Here is a 15,099-nt window from a genome sequence, read left to right on the forward strand (position 1 = left end):
CCATCCATCAGCCATGATCCTCTGTTAATGCACATTACAACCTGATTCTCCTCAGGCAATCCTCTTCCCTGCTTTACTGTATGTATATACCTAAAGAAACTCGATAGTGGCTGTAAAGGTTGACACATTTGCCACTTGCACTTTTTAAAACACTACAATTCAACATTTAATTCATGGATAATATTTACACGCTCATGTAGTCATCTTTATCACTTTCCATCAACATACATTTGTGCCAACTTATTCCTTTATATGACTTAATATTATAAAGCATACAATACCCTATCTCCCTGCACCAATGTGACACAGGAAACTATCACTCACTGTTAATTACAAACCTGCTATTTCATTCATTCATCCATTCACAGACCTTCATTATCAGCTTCATAATGTTACAGTACTGTATTTTGCAGAAAGTGTTCAGAAATTAAAAGAAGAAAAAAAATAGTGAATGTTTGCTACCATAATTTTACTACAAATATAAGCACACGAATCAACCCAATTTTCAAAAAATTGTCAGACCACTTATATCCTAGATTAGATCAAAGTTTTAATGACCACTTTACATAAGAGCACAAATACTGACTTACAAGGTGACTTAGATAGACATAAAAAAGAAGTTGCATAAATGGAATTTAGCATTCTTTGATAAACATTCAGTACAGCATTAATTTTAAAATTTATCATGATTAATGATAATGTTATGCACAGTTTAGTTAAATTTCCATTCTCCTATTGGAGACACTTTCCTCCTGTATGCACATTACTGACATCAACATAAGAAATACCAACAGTATGTTGCAAAGAACATAAACATAGCAACATATTACAAGTCCTTGATAGACTACAAAGTATTTCTTTAAGTATAATTAAGTATGATGAATAGACCTTCCCTACAGGAAATGTAATTCAGTATACACAATTTGAAGAAAGAAAAATTGTGGGGAGGTGAACTTCTCAATTATTTCAGTAAAACAAAAATGTTATTTTCCTGAAAATAATTTTTCAGTTTGTAGAAAAACACATTTCAAAATATTAAAACACAATTCTGACACAAATCCAAAGTTATTTACTCTCCCCAGATTTTACTTGGGGTCCAGCATTAAGTTTTCTTGATGAATTGATGCAGAAACAAAAGCCATCAGCCGCAGAGAGCATTACCATCACCCCAAAACTTGCAATATTAAATGTCCTTCAAGAATAACAAAGGCAAAATCTACCACAATCAGGTACAATATTATATACACAAGAGGTATCAGTTAATACATTTAACATGAATAATACATAATTATTTTTTGTGTGCAAGTACCACGGCCAACATGAGTTGCCAAGTGACTTCCTACCTTATAATTACTATAGCGACTAGTACCGAGAGACGACTTAATTCTTTCCCGATATATGGCACTGCCCATAAATTAAATCTTTTGTTTTCTTGAAAACAAGGGCATAGTTTTACTGGATATAGTCAAATATAACTGAACGTGACAAAACTATACGTCTGGCAAGTTATTTCAAGAAATGAGTACCTACTATTCAGTTATCTACATAAAGCTTCTTTATGCTGTACATATTGCATTTTATGACCAACAGCTTCACACATATTTTCACTATGGGCAAATTTTAATACTGTATTTTGGCTCATTGAGCTCAAAATGAGTGACTAGTATAATAAAAATGGTCTTATATTCATTCTTTAACTATATTAATTGTAATTTAATAGCTACCATAACTGCAGTGAATTACCATATTTACCTGAAATCAATCAATACAAATAAATCCATATATTCTGTACAAATATTTTATGAGAGATATGAAGTTTTCACGGTTGCAAATATTCAGACTGTGATTTCTCGGTTGTGACATCGTGTAATATTGCAGATGGTTGTCAATGTTCCTCTAAAATGATGAGACTACACAGTCACAACGCAGAAGACTACAATCTGAACAGCTATACTGTTAACAGCGCTACAGACATGGAAGTATCCAACAAAAGGAATATTCTCCAAGTTATTTGTAAAAGAATAAATGAAATGTATACACTTATGGAATGTTATGAACTGCGTGGCTTTCAATGAGTTTGGACGTGTACTAAAATTGTTGCTCCATGCAGCTAAATTACAATGTAAACCCTAAATTTCAACACTTTCGAAACACCAAAAACTACCTCATATTCAGGTAAATATGGTACGTTTCCTATTTTGGTGTCCCAATATGTTATTTGTCATTTTATGCCCAACAGCAAAATCACGAAGTTGAATGTTTATTCTGAAGCAGTGATTGTAATAGTCTTCCCTTTTGGATCATCAAAACTATCCATGGATTTTATATCCATTATCATGCCAAGACCAAAAATCATAATTATGGAAAAAATTACACACACAAATATCCCCGACCATATCGGAACAGTAAAAAAATAAACACAATCGTAAGCAGCTCCAAATCTTCTTCCATCAGCATACGGCTGTATCTGTAAATGAAACCACATCATCAGGACATGCATCAGACATATGGTGTAGAAGGCAACGATACTTTGTATCTTCCATCAGATAACAATTACCAAGTTCCTTTCCCAAATATCCATAGTTGTTCAAAATATAGGTAATGATGATTAAGATGTCCGTATTTTCAGAAATATAGGGCTGAAAGACTCACACCAAGCAAAAACATATATCTAACTCATAAACCATATACAATTTCTAAAATTTAACTCCATTAGTGTTATCTTACGTTGCTGTGTGTTGTCTCAGATATTGAGGAGCATAATAAAACACCCAATTTCCAAAATCTGCACAAAACTCCTCCAGGCAATTTCAAAAATCCTTTAGGTTCCATCATGTAGTACATTCGTTCCAGCCCATGTTCTTTAATTAATTTATTTGTAATTTTTATTAGAGGTCTGCAGTGGCCGCGTGGTCTGAGGCATGGGCCTTGTGCCGCTTGGTCGCTGGGACCGTGGGTTCGAATTCCACTCAAGCCATGATGTTAGTCGGCGTTATCCTGTGTTGTGCTGTCCTGTGTACAGGTAGAGGCCTTGTGACGGGCCGATCCCTCATCCATGGAGTCGTACCGAATGTCTATAGATCAAGCCAACGAAAAGTTGGGACCCGCAGTGCTCAGGCACTTGAAGGACGGGTCGTTCCCAGTATCCAGTAATTTTTATTAATTGTTCACTTAATATTAGGTAGATATTAAGAAGTAACTATTTTTCCACATGCAGAATGATACATTATTTCAGAGCTACATATTCTTATAATAAATATTTACAATACCTGGAAGCCACTATTAATGTTAAGTGTCATGTTTCTGCCATCCAAAATTACTCCTTGACTACAATGGTATGAAAACTCTAAAGGTGCTCCAACCTTCACATCATCGATGGCGTATGTTTTATCATCTACTGTAACAATTACGCTACGCAAACTCCAATAACCTGGGCTGTCCGTGTTTTCAAATGAGAATCTGTAAACATTGACATAAACAATTGCAAGCATGTTATATGTTACCTCGTTGAACAATTTGAAACCAAACGCATAACATAATGAATAAATTCCACAAATACCAACAACACGGAATATGACACTGTATTGATAATAATAAAACTAGCCACTTGAGTTCTGATAAAATACTCACGTCACAGTAATATTATCGGGAAAACTAATGACGAGATCTTCATTCCCTTCTACGGTTCCATTTGCAAGAGTAATACTGGAATGTAAATAAACAACAAATAATTATGAACTTTAATACAGAATTTTGAAAGTAAATGAGAAAATCTGGAATTCTAAGCTAAATAAAACGCGAACATCAACAAACCACAGCTGTGTAGTAAATCACAAAGAAGATGCTGTCACTATGCGCAATAAATTCATTACTAAATGTCAAAACAACAGTTTAATATATTTATTTAACCCTTTCAGTGCCCAATCGCTATATTGTAGCTACCAAGTTTCTGCCAAAAGTGTGGCAGTCGTCCACGCCTTCTATACTATTAAAACAGATACGTGAAAACATTCCACAGTCCAAGTTTAACCATCAGAACACTTCTTCTATGGCTCTCCGGTCCGTATTCGGTCCATGGCCTCCTCAATTCTCCTCTTCCATTCGGTCCTCTGTTAGGTCCGTCTGTCCGAGGCTTCGATAGAGGTTTCAAAACATCTTCCTTTTTTACGGTGCAAGGTTGTTAGCCTTGCGACCAACCCCCAACCTGGAGGACCAGGGTACCTGTCTTAGTCTGACCTCTCCCCCTCGATCAATCCGGCTAGGGAGGCCCTACCAGTAACTATGATACCGCCAGCATAGCTCTTGGGATCACTGAGGTACTCAAGCCCCACCAATCAGAATACTTAACTGCCTCCGAATGTCAAGTCATGGTTGAACACAAGCAGTTTTCTTTAGACATTACTCCACAGAGCAGCTGAAGATTATGTGACAAAACGAGAATACCTTTCCTCTTGTTCTACGGTTAAGATCATGGTTGGCGCATAGAGGAGGGTGTCATTATTCCCATATCCACTTCTGTCCCCTAACGCAAGGTCAGTCGCAAGCAAGTTGCGTACTCTCCTAGTCAGCGTCTCGTCGTCAGACTGCTGGAACACAGACAGCACGCATGTGACCACAATAACTAAGACTGTACCACATCATGACGACAATCCTGACGACATACACATGACATTATTTCAATAGTGAAATTCAATTTACACTTAATTAGCGATTTCTAGTATTTACTTCAAGAATAAGAAATGTAAGTAATTACATAGACAAATATGGCAACTGTTCCGTACCCAAGATGAGTGATGAGCAGTGTACACTGCTAATACATCTCTGTGGTGTTCTGCAAGCATACTGAACATCTGGGAAATGACAGCATCTGTAGAACACAGTTTTCATCTGTTGTAATTAAAATTAAATAAAAACTTGAAAAATACATTTAAGTAACGAGTGAGCAGTCTCTCTCGAGTACATAAGAGTTATTCACCCATACAAGAAATTTCATGAAGTTAACCTGATATTGGACCAACATATTTCATTTCACACAAACACTACTTCTTTAAAATCTATTTTAATATTATCCACTCATTTACATATAGGTTTTTTAAGATGTCTCTTCCAAGCAATATTGCAAAGAAAAATTTTCTATACATTTTTATTTTACATCATACAGCTAAATGCTGTACCTCCACCTTTTATGTTGGCCAAAGGTTCATTATCGTTCGTAACAAGCTGTGACTGAACCATATTCTGATCCATCTAACACCTGCATAATCTATTTCTTTGAGATGATTCCCCTATGACTGAATACATAAAGTAATCTTTAGTCAAATAATGGTGATATCATATTCCTTGTAGAAACTAAAACTACATGAAAACATTTTGATAAGGAACTTCCATATAAATGAACACTTAATGTGTTCTGTTTACAAAATACTAATTCAAGAAATGATAAAAGGAGTTAATGCAGCTGTGTGTTGATTGCAAGGAAATCATACATGTAAAAATGGAAAAAAAGAAACTGAATTCACTGACTAACAAAAACTGAAGGCAGCACAATAAAGTTTACCATGTCGTTTAAGAAGATCTAGTCTATCTTCATCACCAGTAGCATCATCAAGATGTACGAAAAACAAGGTCTCGTTCAACGCCACAGCATCCTTGCTGAAGCCACTGCGCCCGAGTTTCAAGTGATGCCAATCCTGTTGGTGCAGCGGCAGGTGATGATGGAATGCACGAAGGGGAGCGTGAACAAACGGCAAATACGTCAGTCCATCGGCTACAGCGCTTATGTTCTCCAAGTTAGGGAATGCACTTTGTCCTGCTTCATTTTGCCAAGTAAAGTCCTCCACACTGAGCTACAATATATAGAAAAAAATAGGATTAGTACGAAACCTACCAATACATTTTTTCCATAGAACACACAAGAATTCAGACATGTAACTAAGATATTAAGGAATAATAATTGTTGAAATAAGGATAAATGTTTCATTTCATCATGAGCTCCAACTTATATTCATTCCAGATTTACATAAAATGAGACGTAAGGCTGTGATTCATCGCCCGATGACGGAGGCAGTATGACCTCTGAAATGTTGGTAAACACCTACCATACTATATGGAGCAACAACCCAGAAGACAGAAATCTTCATACTTTTATTTAGTAAATATATTTATAACTCAAGTTTGGATGACCAAATCCATAATTTGGGTCACAGATAAAATTGCATCACAGTGAAATTTCATTTAAAGAACTATTTGATGTAAACAGTTATCTGTATTCTGCAAATTGTATAAACTTACATTTTCTTCAGCAAAGATGACAACTACTGGTTTCCTTTCAAGTTTTTCCATCAAAATATGCTTGAAATCATCAGCACTTACTGTAGCTAATGCAGGAACTTCCTTTATTGGATGTGACTTACTGAAACATGTTTAATTATTGGTATGAAAATCTGACATTTTAACGAATTTTATACATTCAGAAGCAACAGAGAATGCTTTTGAGAACACACTTCATAAGTTTGTTTTTTCAGTTCTGCATCCCAGAAAAATCAAAGGATGTAATAACATTCAATATGCACAACATTTTATTTTCAGATGTATGATCTGAAACTTCCATAGCAACTAACGCTGATGTTCATAAGAGGCAGGAACAAATTCAATTAGGGATCTATAGGTTAGATCAGTTTAGATGTTTAAGGTGGAGCAGAAAAGATTTTGTTACATTCATTCATTCAGAGGCGTTCGTCACTAAACTAGAACTGGGCTCCTCCTTCCCCCACCATAGTGGGATGCAAATCTCATTAAAATGTAATACTTAATAAAATTACAATCTAATCTAAAACTGTTATATCGATTGAGCAAGCGAGTCTCCTGATATTTCAAGGCAGTCATATATGAATACCTACATACATCACTCGGATGTAATGGAATCTTACCTTAATGATTCCCACATAAACACAGGAACAAATTCTGTTGAATATGCACTGCAAATGATATTCATTAAAAAACATATCGAAAGAAGAGCTGATAGACAATATCCACTTTCCGCCATCTTATCGGAGAACCGTCACGAGATAGATAAGCCAAACCTTAGTTAGCAAAGATGAGAACCATGGACACCCAAGTAATATTACTAGGTCAGTTATCTATGAAATCATCTATAAACAATAATAAAAAAAACCCTGACTTCTTCGAATGTGCCATACGAATAGTCATCGGTTAATACTACCAACTTTTGCTACCTATATTTTAGAAGTGCTTGTAGCCTCTATCATCAAGGCGATGAGTAAACAAACAACTCTGAAACGTCGGTAAATTTGTACCACACGGCATAAAAACCCAAACAAGTACCATCTTCATATTTGCCATCGTGAGAACCTCACATTTAGAGCAAATCTTAGTATGTATAGTTCGTGTAACCATTTATAGATGGCAGCATAATATATAATGACGTCTAGTATTCTTATTACTTCGAACACTTCTACACTGATAACAATAACGTTATCATACTCAGTACGTCTAGGTAAATGACTGGAATACTGTAGGGAATGCCATAGCCACTTTCAATTTAATATTCACTTCTCATCTGATACTTATGAAGTCAATAAGAATGAGATGGGTGGGGCATGTGGAGCGCATGGATGGAGTAAGACAGGTGCACCAGGGTACTGGTTGGGAAGCCTGAAGGGAAGAGACCCCACTGGGGAGACGAAGATGGGAGAATGATAGACTAAGGAAGGCAGAGGATGAAGGACTTTCAGTCTGGTAGTTTCAAGAAAGAGTATCATGTGTTTAATAAACAATATTATGACTGTATCTTTGTATATTCATTACATCCTAACCTTTTCTGGACAACATTACATATTGCATCTTGTTATGAACTGCCTGTAGAAGAAAACCCACTCCAAGAAAAACTTGCACCAGTTACCAATATATTCTTCCCTCATTTTGTGATACAAGTTCTAATCTCACACAGAAATCATAACAGGTATTTCCCAAAGTATGAAAAATACTGCCTTAATTCCTGTAAATAGTTTATATTCTACTGCTACTTAATCATCACGTTCACAGACTTTGGTGCATCAGCACGGTTCCAAACTTCTTGCTTATACAATTCATTCTCATCATACTCAAGGAATCTCATAAACCCCTCGACTATTCCATGAAATCACAGATATAATGATGTTCTAGTATCTAATTAATTAAATACGTAAGGTATAAATAAAAACTAATACAGTTCAGACAATTACATATTATAAGAGAGATACTACGTAAGTATGGCATTTCATAATGTAACATCAAAATCATTAACCAAAGGGCATAGGCCTAGAGGCCTGTTCCATTTTAAAGTAAAAGAATGTAGTACATGTTATAATAAATAATTATGACTTAAGATAATACGTATAAATCCTGCACAATAGACATTTTCGTACTTATTTTGTGAGTGAAATCTGAGCATGCTTAACTAACTTCGTCCCTTGTAATTTTTTTATGAAATATGACAAAAATATGTTTCCTTAATTTCAAATTTGGAACATATCCACAGAAATTAAATTACTGATATGTATTTTGATGAAAAGTATTTACTTGTCTTGTACAAAATGTTGCTTGTATAACTGTAATTATTATCGTCTTGGGTTATCTTGGGTCACTTTCCACTATTTGCGACTGAAGCTAGAGCGGCAACTTAAGACATGTGCTGCAGAAACATAGAAGTCCTCATACTTGTGTGCGACTTAGCACAAAAACGTATACCCAATCAATACTTTTCAAGTCACGTGCCATTAAATATCTCTCTTAACACACATTAGTTGCCTGTGTACTTGGCATCAATAAATTGCTTCATAATACTGATTCACTTGAAGTGTTTAAGTGTAATGTTGTACAAAAGAAGTTTTCACAACAGTTCAGAGTTGGGACAGAACACAGACCTTAATTCAGTGTCCATAAATAATTCTGTAAACTTTTAATTATGACTAAAATTTACATTATTTTATTCAGTCTACGCAAAAAATAAATCCAACATACTTTCAATGGCGTAATTTTCGGGCCTGTCACATGGTAACAGGCGGTACCTACGTGTGAGCATTTATCAATGGAAGCCTTCTTTATGGAAAATTAAATCTATTGCATTGGAAACATTTTCTACAGTAAATTTTGGTGCTCTCAACTTCTCTTCGACAGGTAAGAAGTCACGTGGCGAGTGATCAAGCATTCCGCTCTGAACACCCTCTGAATACACTCCGGTCTGTAGACAAACACAGCAAAGAATGGTAAATGAGCGAACTCATACATCTTTTGGAAACACAAATAAAATAACGATATAAAGATACGGACAGTTCATCAGCACAAAAAAAAAACACAAGCACAACATTTAAATGTATATAGGGAAAAAAAATACTCGCCTTCCACAGTGAAATTCACTGTACAAATAGCAGGAAATGTTAAAGAACAGTCATCTGATGTTTACTTTTAGATATATGTCACGTAAGATAACAAAGGAATGCAAACAGACGAGGTGTGCCTCTGATGCTTACAACGGATGCTCCGAATGAACGATGTGCACTTTGAAGCAGATAGCAGTGCCGAAAACATACCAATTAAATATCATTGCCACAAGCTTCAGAAAATCCTTGTTAAAATGAAATAAAAGATACAACACTCACCTGAACTAAAATACTTGAGCAAGATTCTGCAACATGATCCCACTCTGAGCTATCTGACCCAAGTAGCTCTTCGATGTTCCTTTCTTTATTTACAATTCTTTTGCTTCCTTGAATATTTCTCCTTGACAAGTAACAGTCATATAAGTTTGCACCAAACACATCTGTATATATGTTATCTCTGTAAAAATCAGTCAACTTTCATTATAACACGCATTGTAGGTTGTTCCTTTGGTCATTTTATGATATGGCATCAAACATTGAGGTTATGTAGTAGCAAATCTCTGAGCACAATGGAAATGTAATCATGATGTGTGATGATATGGTGCTGGTAGGTGGCTTTGTCAACAGTAATTATGTTACATGAAATTATAGTAGATATCTCATCAATAATAACCAAGAAGAAAAATTTTATACTTGTCCCATGACTTATGTCGTAACTCTATTCTTATTTCTTGAAAATTAAAGAAACAATACCCACCCAATGGCATATAGCCTTTTCACACAGTGGTCAATTCCAATATTTTTGGCCTGAGCAACAACCATATGATGAGCATGATGATACGTTATTTCACTTGGCTTTCCAACCAGAGCAGTGTATATTAAGTTATGGCCTGTTACCTTCTTGTACAGGTTTTCAAGGCATAGCAGGAAAGCTCCATGGCCAAACCTAAAATGGAAATAAAATATTACTGGAATTCATTTACCATCAAGGGAAAGTAGAAAAAATCTGAAAAAGTACATTTAATTCAGATTTGAGACTTTCGCGGCGAGTACAATCAATAAAATCTTCTTGGGCAACTGGTTGCCGTAGTAAACCAACATTTCCGGGAACCAAATCTGTCCCCATCATCAGGGTTCAAATCCTGGTTGGTTTACTACAGTAACCAGTCGACGCGGCTGATTGCCCGAGAAGATTCTAATTGGTTTACATTTAATTTATTTAAATTTAATAAATTTATCTTTCAAGGCAGTCACATGGTGGATTAGGGCACTACATTCTCGCCAAATAGCTTTAATTACAACTGGGATAAATCAGATGGGTTAAACTATTTTACCTTGGCATCCAAGCCTCTGCCATCCACTGAAGATCCATGTTGCAAGCCAGAAGAGGAATGTGCGGATACACCAAATGTGACACAGGGTGAGCCAGCATTCCATCTGTCATGAGCGTGTCTATAAGCAACTGTAGCGATGTTTCCCACCTTACTGGTTCTCCAAACAAAACAATTGCTTCAATCCTGGGAAAGTACTGCTCAAACGTGCAAGGCTAAAAAAAAAAACAACATACAACCCCACTTCTATCCACAAAACGAAAACACACCAATTACTCAACAAGGACTTCACTACTTTAATTGTACGGGAACTCACCACTGATATCCTTCGTTTGTGGTCTACTGCATCTAACAACGGAAATGCATTTCTCATCTGGTCAATCGTTACGATCTTCTTAAAGCCGAGGTTCTTGGCTATTTCGACAATAGGACCTTGACCTGATATCAGTACATGTTTATTATGGTACTGCTGAAACATTCTCAGGGGTGAATGTGCCATCACCACCTGCTCCTCATTTACCTGTAATATCCAGAACTATAAGCTGTAAGCTGCAAAAATTGAACAATGTCATGGACTTGTGGATGAAGATGGTGCCCCCCACCCACACAAATATACACACACACATGGTGAAGTCAGAATGCTGCATATGCCACATGGGATGCATAGTAAGTTAAAAATTTATTGTCAAGCAGACGCAGTGATCATGGATTGTGAAGTGCTACACATGTATGCCAACTGTTGTCGGCTGAACAATACCAATGTGTACACAATCATCCCCATAAACAACTTTCATCTGCCTACAAATGTCAATTTGTGCAACATTTTCTGCAGAAAAAAACTTAATCACGGTAAACAATTTATTCTGCACTGACATTGTCATCTTACAATGCATCATTTTCATGGCTGTAATTCAGAGACCTACAGCGACATAACCATAAAATTTCATGCAAATGTGCAGGAAAATCTAATTTAATGAGTGCAGTTTACTGTACACTACTACATGGGATTGTTTTTTAAAGAAAAAATCAAGGCATTACTTTGCAGCATATCCTCATATAAACAGAAATCGTTTAAAAATCTCATTCATAATCTCAAATTCACAGCACAAAATATATTTGTAACCTAATATGTAAAAGATGCAGTAAAAATCTGCACTGATACATTATTGGTAAAAGGGTTTTGGAGGTTATGGGAAATAAAAAAAGGAATCCTGATCTGACGAGAACTTGTGTATAGGACATTTAAAATTTATCTGTGGAATGTTTAAGGGCATAAGTGTTCTGATTTGAAGTGTCTAAACATTGTGCATCTTACAGAACTTCATTAATTAAAATTGTTTAGTATCAAACTCTGTTACGAAAATGTATGACATGCTATATGGCCCAGGCTTAGGATATGGTTTTAGTGTGAGGAAAACGAGGAATTGGATGGAAAGAATGGGGCTGGCTCAAATTGCCTTTCAAACTTTCATCCTACGCAGATAACTAATCCTTCCTACTTTAAGTGTATTTTGTTTATCTACTAAAATTATATTATTCGAACTCTACAATATATATTTTTACATACTTTTTCATTTGCCCTGCACATAACATATCTATATATGTGATGCCATGTTCACGAGACAATGAATTCACATCATTGTTCAGTCACCAAAAGTGACAAAATTTCTTACTTTTTCAATGTAAGCAAACCACAGACGAAGGTAGTCTTCAACGTACGGTTGCTTTAATTGATGCTCTAATTGCAGTTATGATACATTTCGTCTGAAGGTATGCTTATAATATATCATCATACCAAATTTCACATACCTATCTACACTGGTTCGTCAGTTGTCGTGATGTCTAGCGATGTATTTGTGTTTGAGGGATCACTCAAGTGGGGCCAAACTTCTGAAAGAATGGAGAGAGTTGAGAAGTTTCAAATGGTTTCTCAACTTTACTGACACTCCAGATGCTTCCTAACTTATATATTTTTCTGATGAATTAACTTCCACTCATATTGAAATGTTTCATTTGCTATATTTTATTCCATACAGTTGACTTGGGGTTATTTACAATATATTTTCATGCGTGATGAGGTATGTTTTAGTTACCTGGGATAATTCCAGGTGACCTGGGCTAATTTGAGAGAAGTTCAGATACCTTGAGGTCAAACAAGGGAACAAGCTGAAGGAAGTTGGGTACCTTGACGTCAGCTTAGGTAACATGTGTTAACTTAGGATAACACCATGCAGCTTGAAGTAGGCCTAACTCAAGACGCTTGAAGTAAGGTGCAATATGTAGAATCTGAGGTTTTCTGAGTTGAAATTGTTTTGGAATGACAGGAAATGTGACAGGGGTTCCACAGAATATAGAATATGTGTTCAGGGTGCCATGTGGAAAGAAAATGGTGAAATCCACTGATCCAAATCTGGTTTGGCTACATGATATCACATCAGTGGAATACAGACTTTTAGCAGTCAACTGATACATTTTCCAAACATTCGCACAAAATATTATTTTGTCATGACCCTGTTAAGTCATATTATAATCCCAGTTACACATCCATTCTCCTGACCGAGGTTCGACTGCAAGAAGCTTCCTACCATATCATTCCCAATTCATTGACCAGTTACCCTGCTATATTTCACTTGATATTGATTAACCTCAGAAGTTGATTCAAAGCTGTAAAAGTACTGATTAACCAGCAGGAAATAACTAAAAGAACTTGCGGTAATGATGTATGTAAAAGTAAAAGAACAAACATAGTAAATATAGTTTATATTAGATGCATAATACTGATGTGGAAAACAAATGCTGTAAAATGTATATGGCCTACCTCAATTTCCAGCCAACAAGACAGCTGTTCCGCTTTCTCATGCCTCAAGGCATTTCCAGCATTGGTCACAAACACTGTCGGGATTCGGAACCTTCCCTCAGAGTCAACTAGCCTTTTGAATGATTCTAATGCTGAAGGCAATACTTTCTTTCCACGCACAATCACACCATCTATATCAAATAATAGTCCAAAAGCTGGTTTTCCATCCTGGAAAGAAGCATGCGGTTGTCTAGAAACAAACTAGAAGTTACTTCAATCACTCATATAGCCACTGCTAATAATGATGCTACACCAACCACAAATTTTAATGTAAATGAGAAGTTAATTAATATCTTCAAAAATTAAAACTTTTTAAGTTTAAAATAAAATGACAAATCAAATGCTAGCTAACCACAAGGGTATGGGATACACAGTTTATTACATGTCAATGTTAACAGGTTATATCAGCTACTTACAGACATGCAAAAAGCCTCTTATTCAGTTATGATATAAGCATTATATTTCCACTAGTCTGGTATACAAATAAAGCTTGTTCGCTAAATTAAATGTAATTAAATTAAACTAACACTGAAGTCCATACAAGCATCCATTACTAAATTGTGGTTGCCTGCTATAATGCAGTTAAGATTCTTTTTGTCTTCCTGTCTCCTACTTATTTCAAACAAATATTTGCCCTTGTGTTCAATACATATTCAGAAATTAGTGTAAATTTACTTGCACAACCTTATAGCCACAGTAATGTCGTGTCCAATTTCTCAGCACTTCAACATAAAACTTAATCACTGTGGATTTCCTTTCTAACTGCTGACGTACATTACTCGCCAAAGCAGCCATGATCTTTCCTTTCCTGTCGCCATATTGCAGACATATATCTTCTGTGTCAGAGATCGACTAATTGGTTTAATCCATGTCTGATATCATGCCAACATAAAATATCAATTTGCATAAATTACCACCACGTCATTCAGCAGATACTTACGATTTTATCTACATAAGTACTGTTGGTATGTGGAAGATGGTTACATAAGGCAGAATCCTGTCGCTTTAACGGTTACACAAACTGTACAATGTAAATATATACTTCCATAAGAGTTACAACAGAATGTTCATTTACTAGAAAACCGAACCCAAATTAACCAAGCATTTACCTCTTGCATCCGTTTGTTCGTACTTCATACAAAATAATATGGACCAAGATTATCTTGAAATTTTGTATGTACGTAATGCCATAGGAGACTTGAACAACCTCACACATCCGAACTTCCAACTCTCGGTAACAAGATGTTGGAAGCCAGAACTCGAGATGTGTGACGATGTTTATCATATTAACCAAGATACTTTTCGCATGCCCATCCCTAACCCAATTTCACCAAACCTTTCTCTTCACACGTCTTATCCTCCCACACATATACAATAACTGCACAAGGGATGGACGGAAATTCATTAAATGTGGTACGAAACTATGCGCATGACTAACCAAACCCAATCAAATATCTTTTTGTAACTGGTGCCGGTCAATACGAATTATAAATTAGAGGATGGTTCAGCGGAAGTTCGTGAAATTTGCTGT

At 35.8% G+C, this 15,099-nt stretch overlaps 2 protein-coding genes across 6 annotated transcripts; both read right to left on the bottom strand.

The window, feature by feature from the left end:
* Positions 1–141: 141 nt before the first annotated feature.
* On the bottom strand, positions 142–7,364 carry LOC110834940 (V-type proton ATPase subunit S1). 2 transcript variants are annotated; one of them, XM_022074615.2, is made up of 8 exons: positions 6,930–7,364; positions 6,292–6,412; positions 5,558–5,846; positions 4,782–4,867; positions 4,444–4,586; positions 3,631–3,705; positions 3,270–3,459; positions 142–2,467 (listed from the first exon to the last, which is right to left on the bottom strand). In XM_022074615.2, the coding sequence occupies exons 1-8, from the start codon at positions 7,043–7,045 to the stop codon at positions 2,261–2,263; spliced, it is 1,227 nt and encodes a 408-aa protein (XP_021930307.1). In that variant the 5' UTR covers positions 7,046–7,364; the 3' UTR covers positions 142–2,260. The 2 variants fall into 2 exon arrangements, with proteins under 2 accessions (XP_021930307.1, XP_021930308.1); XM_022074616.2 differs by having other exon boundaries at positions 4,444–4,583; positions 6,930–7,360.
* A 434-nt stretch (positions 7,365–7,798) lies between these two features.
* Positions 7,799–15,080, bottom strand: LOC110834939 (haloacid dehalogenase-like hydrolase domain-containing 5). 4 transcript variants are annotated; one of them, XM_087354280.1, is made up of 7 exons: positions 14,678–15,080; positions 13,530–13,736; positions 11,028–11,246; positions 10,715–10,926; positions 10,138–10,326; positions 9,660–9,837; positions 7,799–9,241 (listed from the first exon to the last, which is right to left on the bottom strand). In XM_087354280.1, the coding sequence occupies exons 1-7, from the start codon at positions 14,684–14,686 to the stop codon at positions 9,086–9,088; spliced, it is 1,170 nt and encodes a 389-aa protein (XP_087210406.1). In that variant the 5' UTR covers positions 14,687–15,080; the 3' UTR covers positions 7,799–9,085. The 4 variants fall into 4 exon arrangements, with proteins under 4 accessions (XP_087210406.1, XP_087210404.1, XP_021930304.1 ...); XM_087354278.1 differs by lacking the exon at positions 14,678–15,080 and adding an exon at positions 14,253–14,498; XM_022074612.2 differs by lacking the exon at positions 14,678–15,080 and adding an exon at positions 14,253–14,497 and having other exon boundaries at positions 11,028–11,231.
* Positions 15,081–15,099: the final 19 nt, after the last annotated feature.

Source organism: Zootermopsis nevadensis, unplaced genomic scaffold (assembly GCF_977971745.1).
Source record: "Zootermopsis nevadensis isolate Lab colony 2312 unplaced genomic scaffold, Znev_1.0 Znev_ptg000023l, whole genome shotgun sequence".
In the NCBI taxonomy this organism is placed as follows: Eukaryota; Metazoa; Arthropoda; class Insecta; order Blattodea; family Termopsidae; genus Zootermopsis; species Zootermopsis nevadensis.

Coding starts and splice junctions, on each gene's coding strand:
- LOC110834940 (XM_022074615.2), bottom strand. CDS start 7,045: ATGGCGGAAAGTGGATATTGTCTATCAGCTCTTCTTTCGATATGTTTT. Junction 4,868..5,557: donor AGATCTTCTTAAACGACATG/GTAAACTTTATT, acceptor TGTGTTCTACAG/ATGCTGTCATTTCCCAGATG. Junction 3,460..3,630: donor CCCGATAATATTACTGTGAC/GTGAGTATTTTA, acceptor CAATGTTTACAG/ATTCTCATTTGAAAACACGG.
- LOC110834939 (XM_087354278.1), bottom strand. CDS start 14,363: ATGGCTGCTTTGGCGAGTAATGTACGTCAGCAGTTAGAAAGGAAATCC. Junction 11,247..13,529: donor CTTGTTGGCTGGAAATTGAG/GTAGGCCATATA, acceptor TACAGCTTATAG/TTCTGGATATTACAGGTAAA. Junction 9,838..10,137: donor AAAAGGCTATATGCCATTGG/GTGGGTATTGTT, acceptor TGATTTTTACAG/AGATAACATATATACAGATG.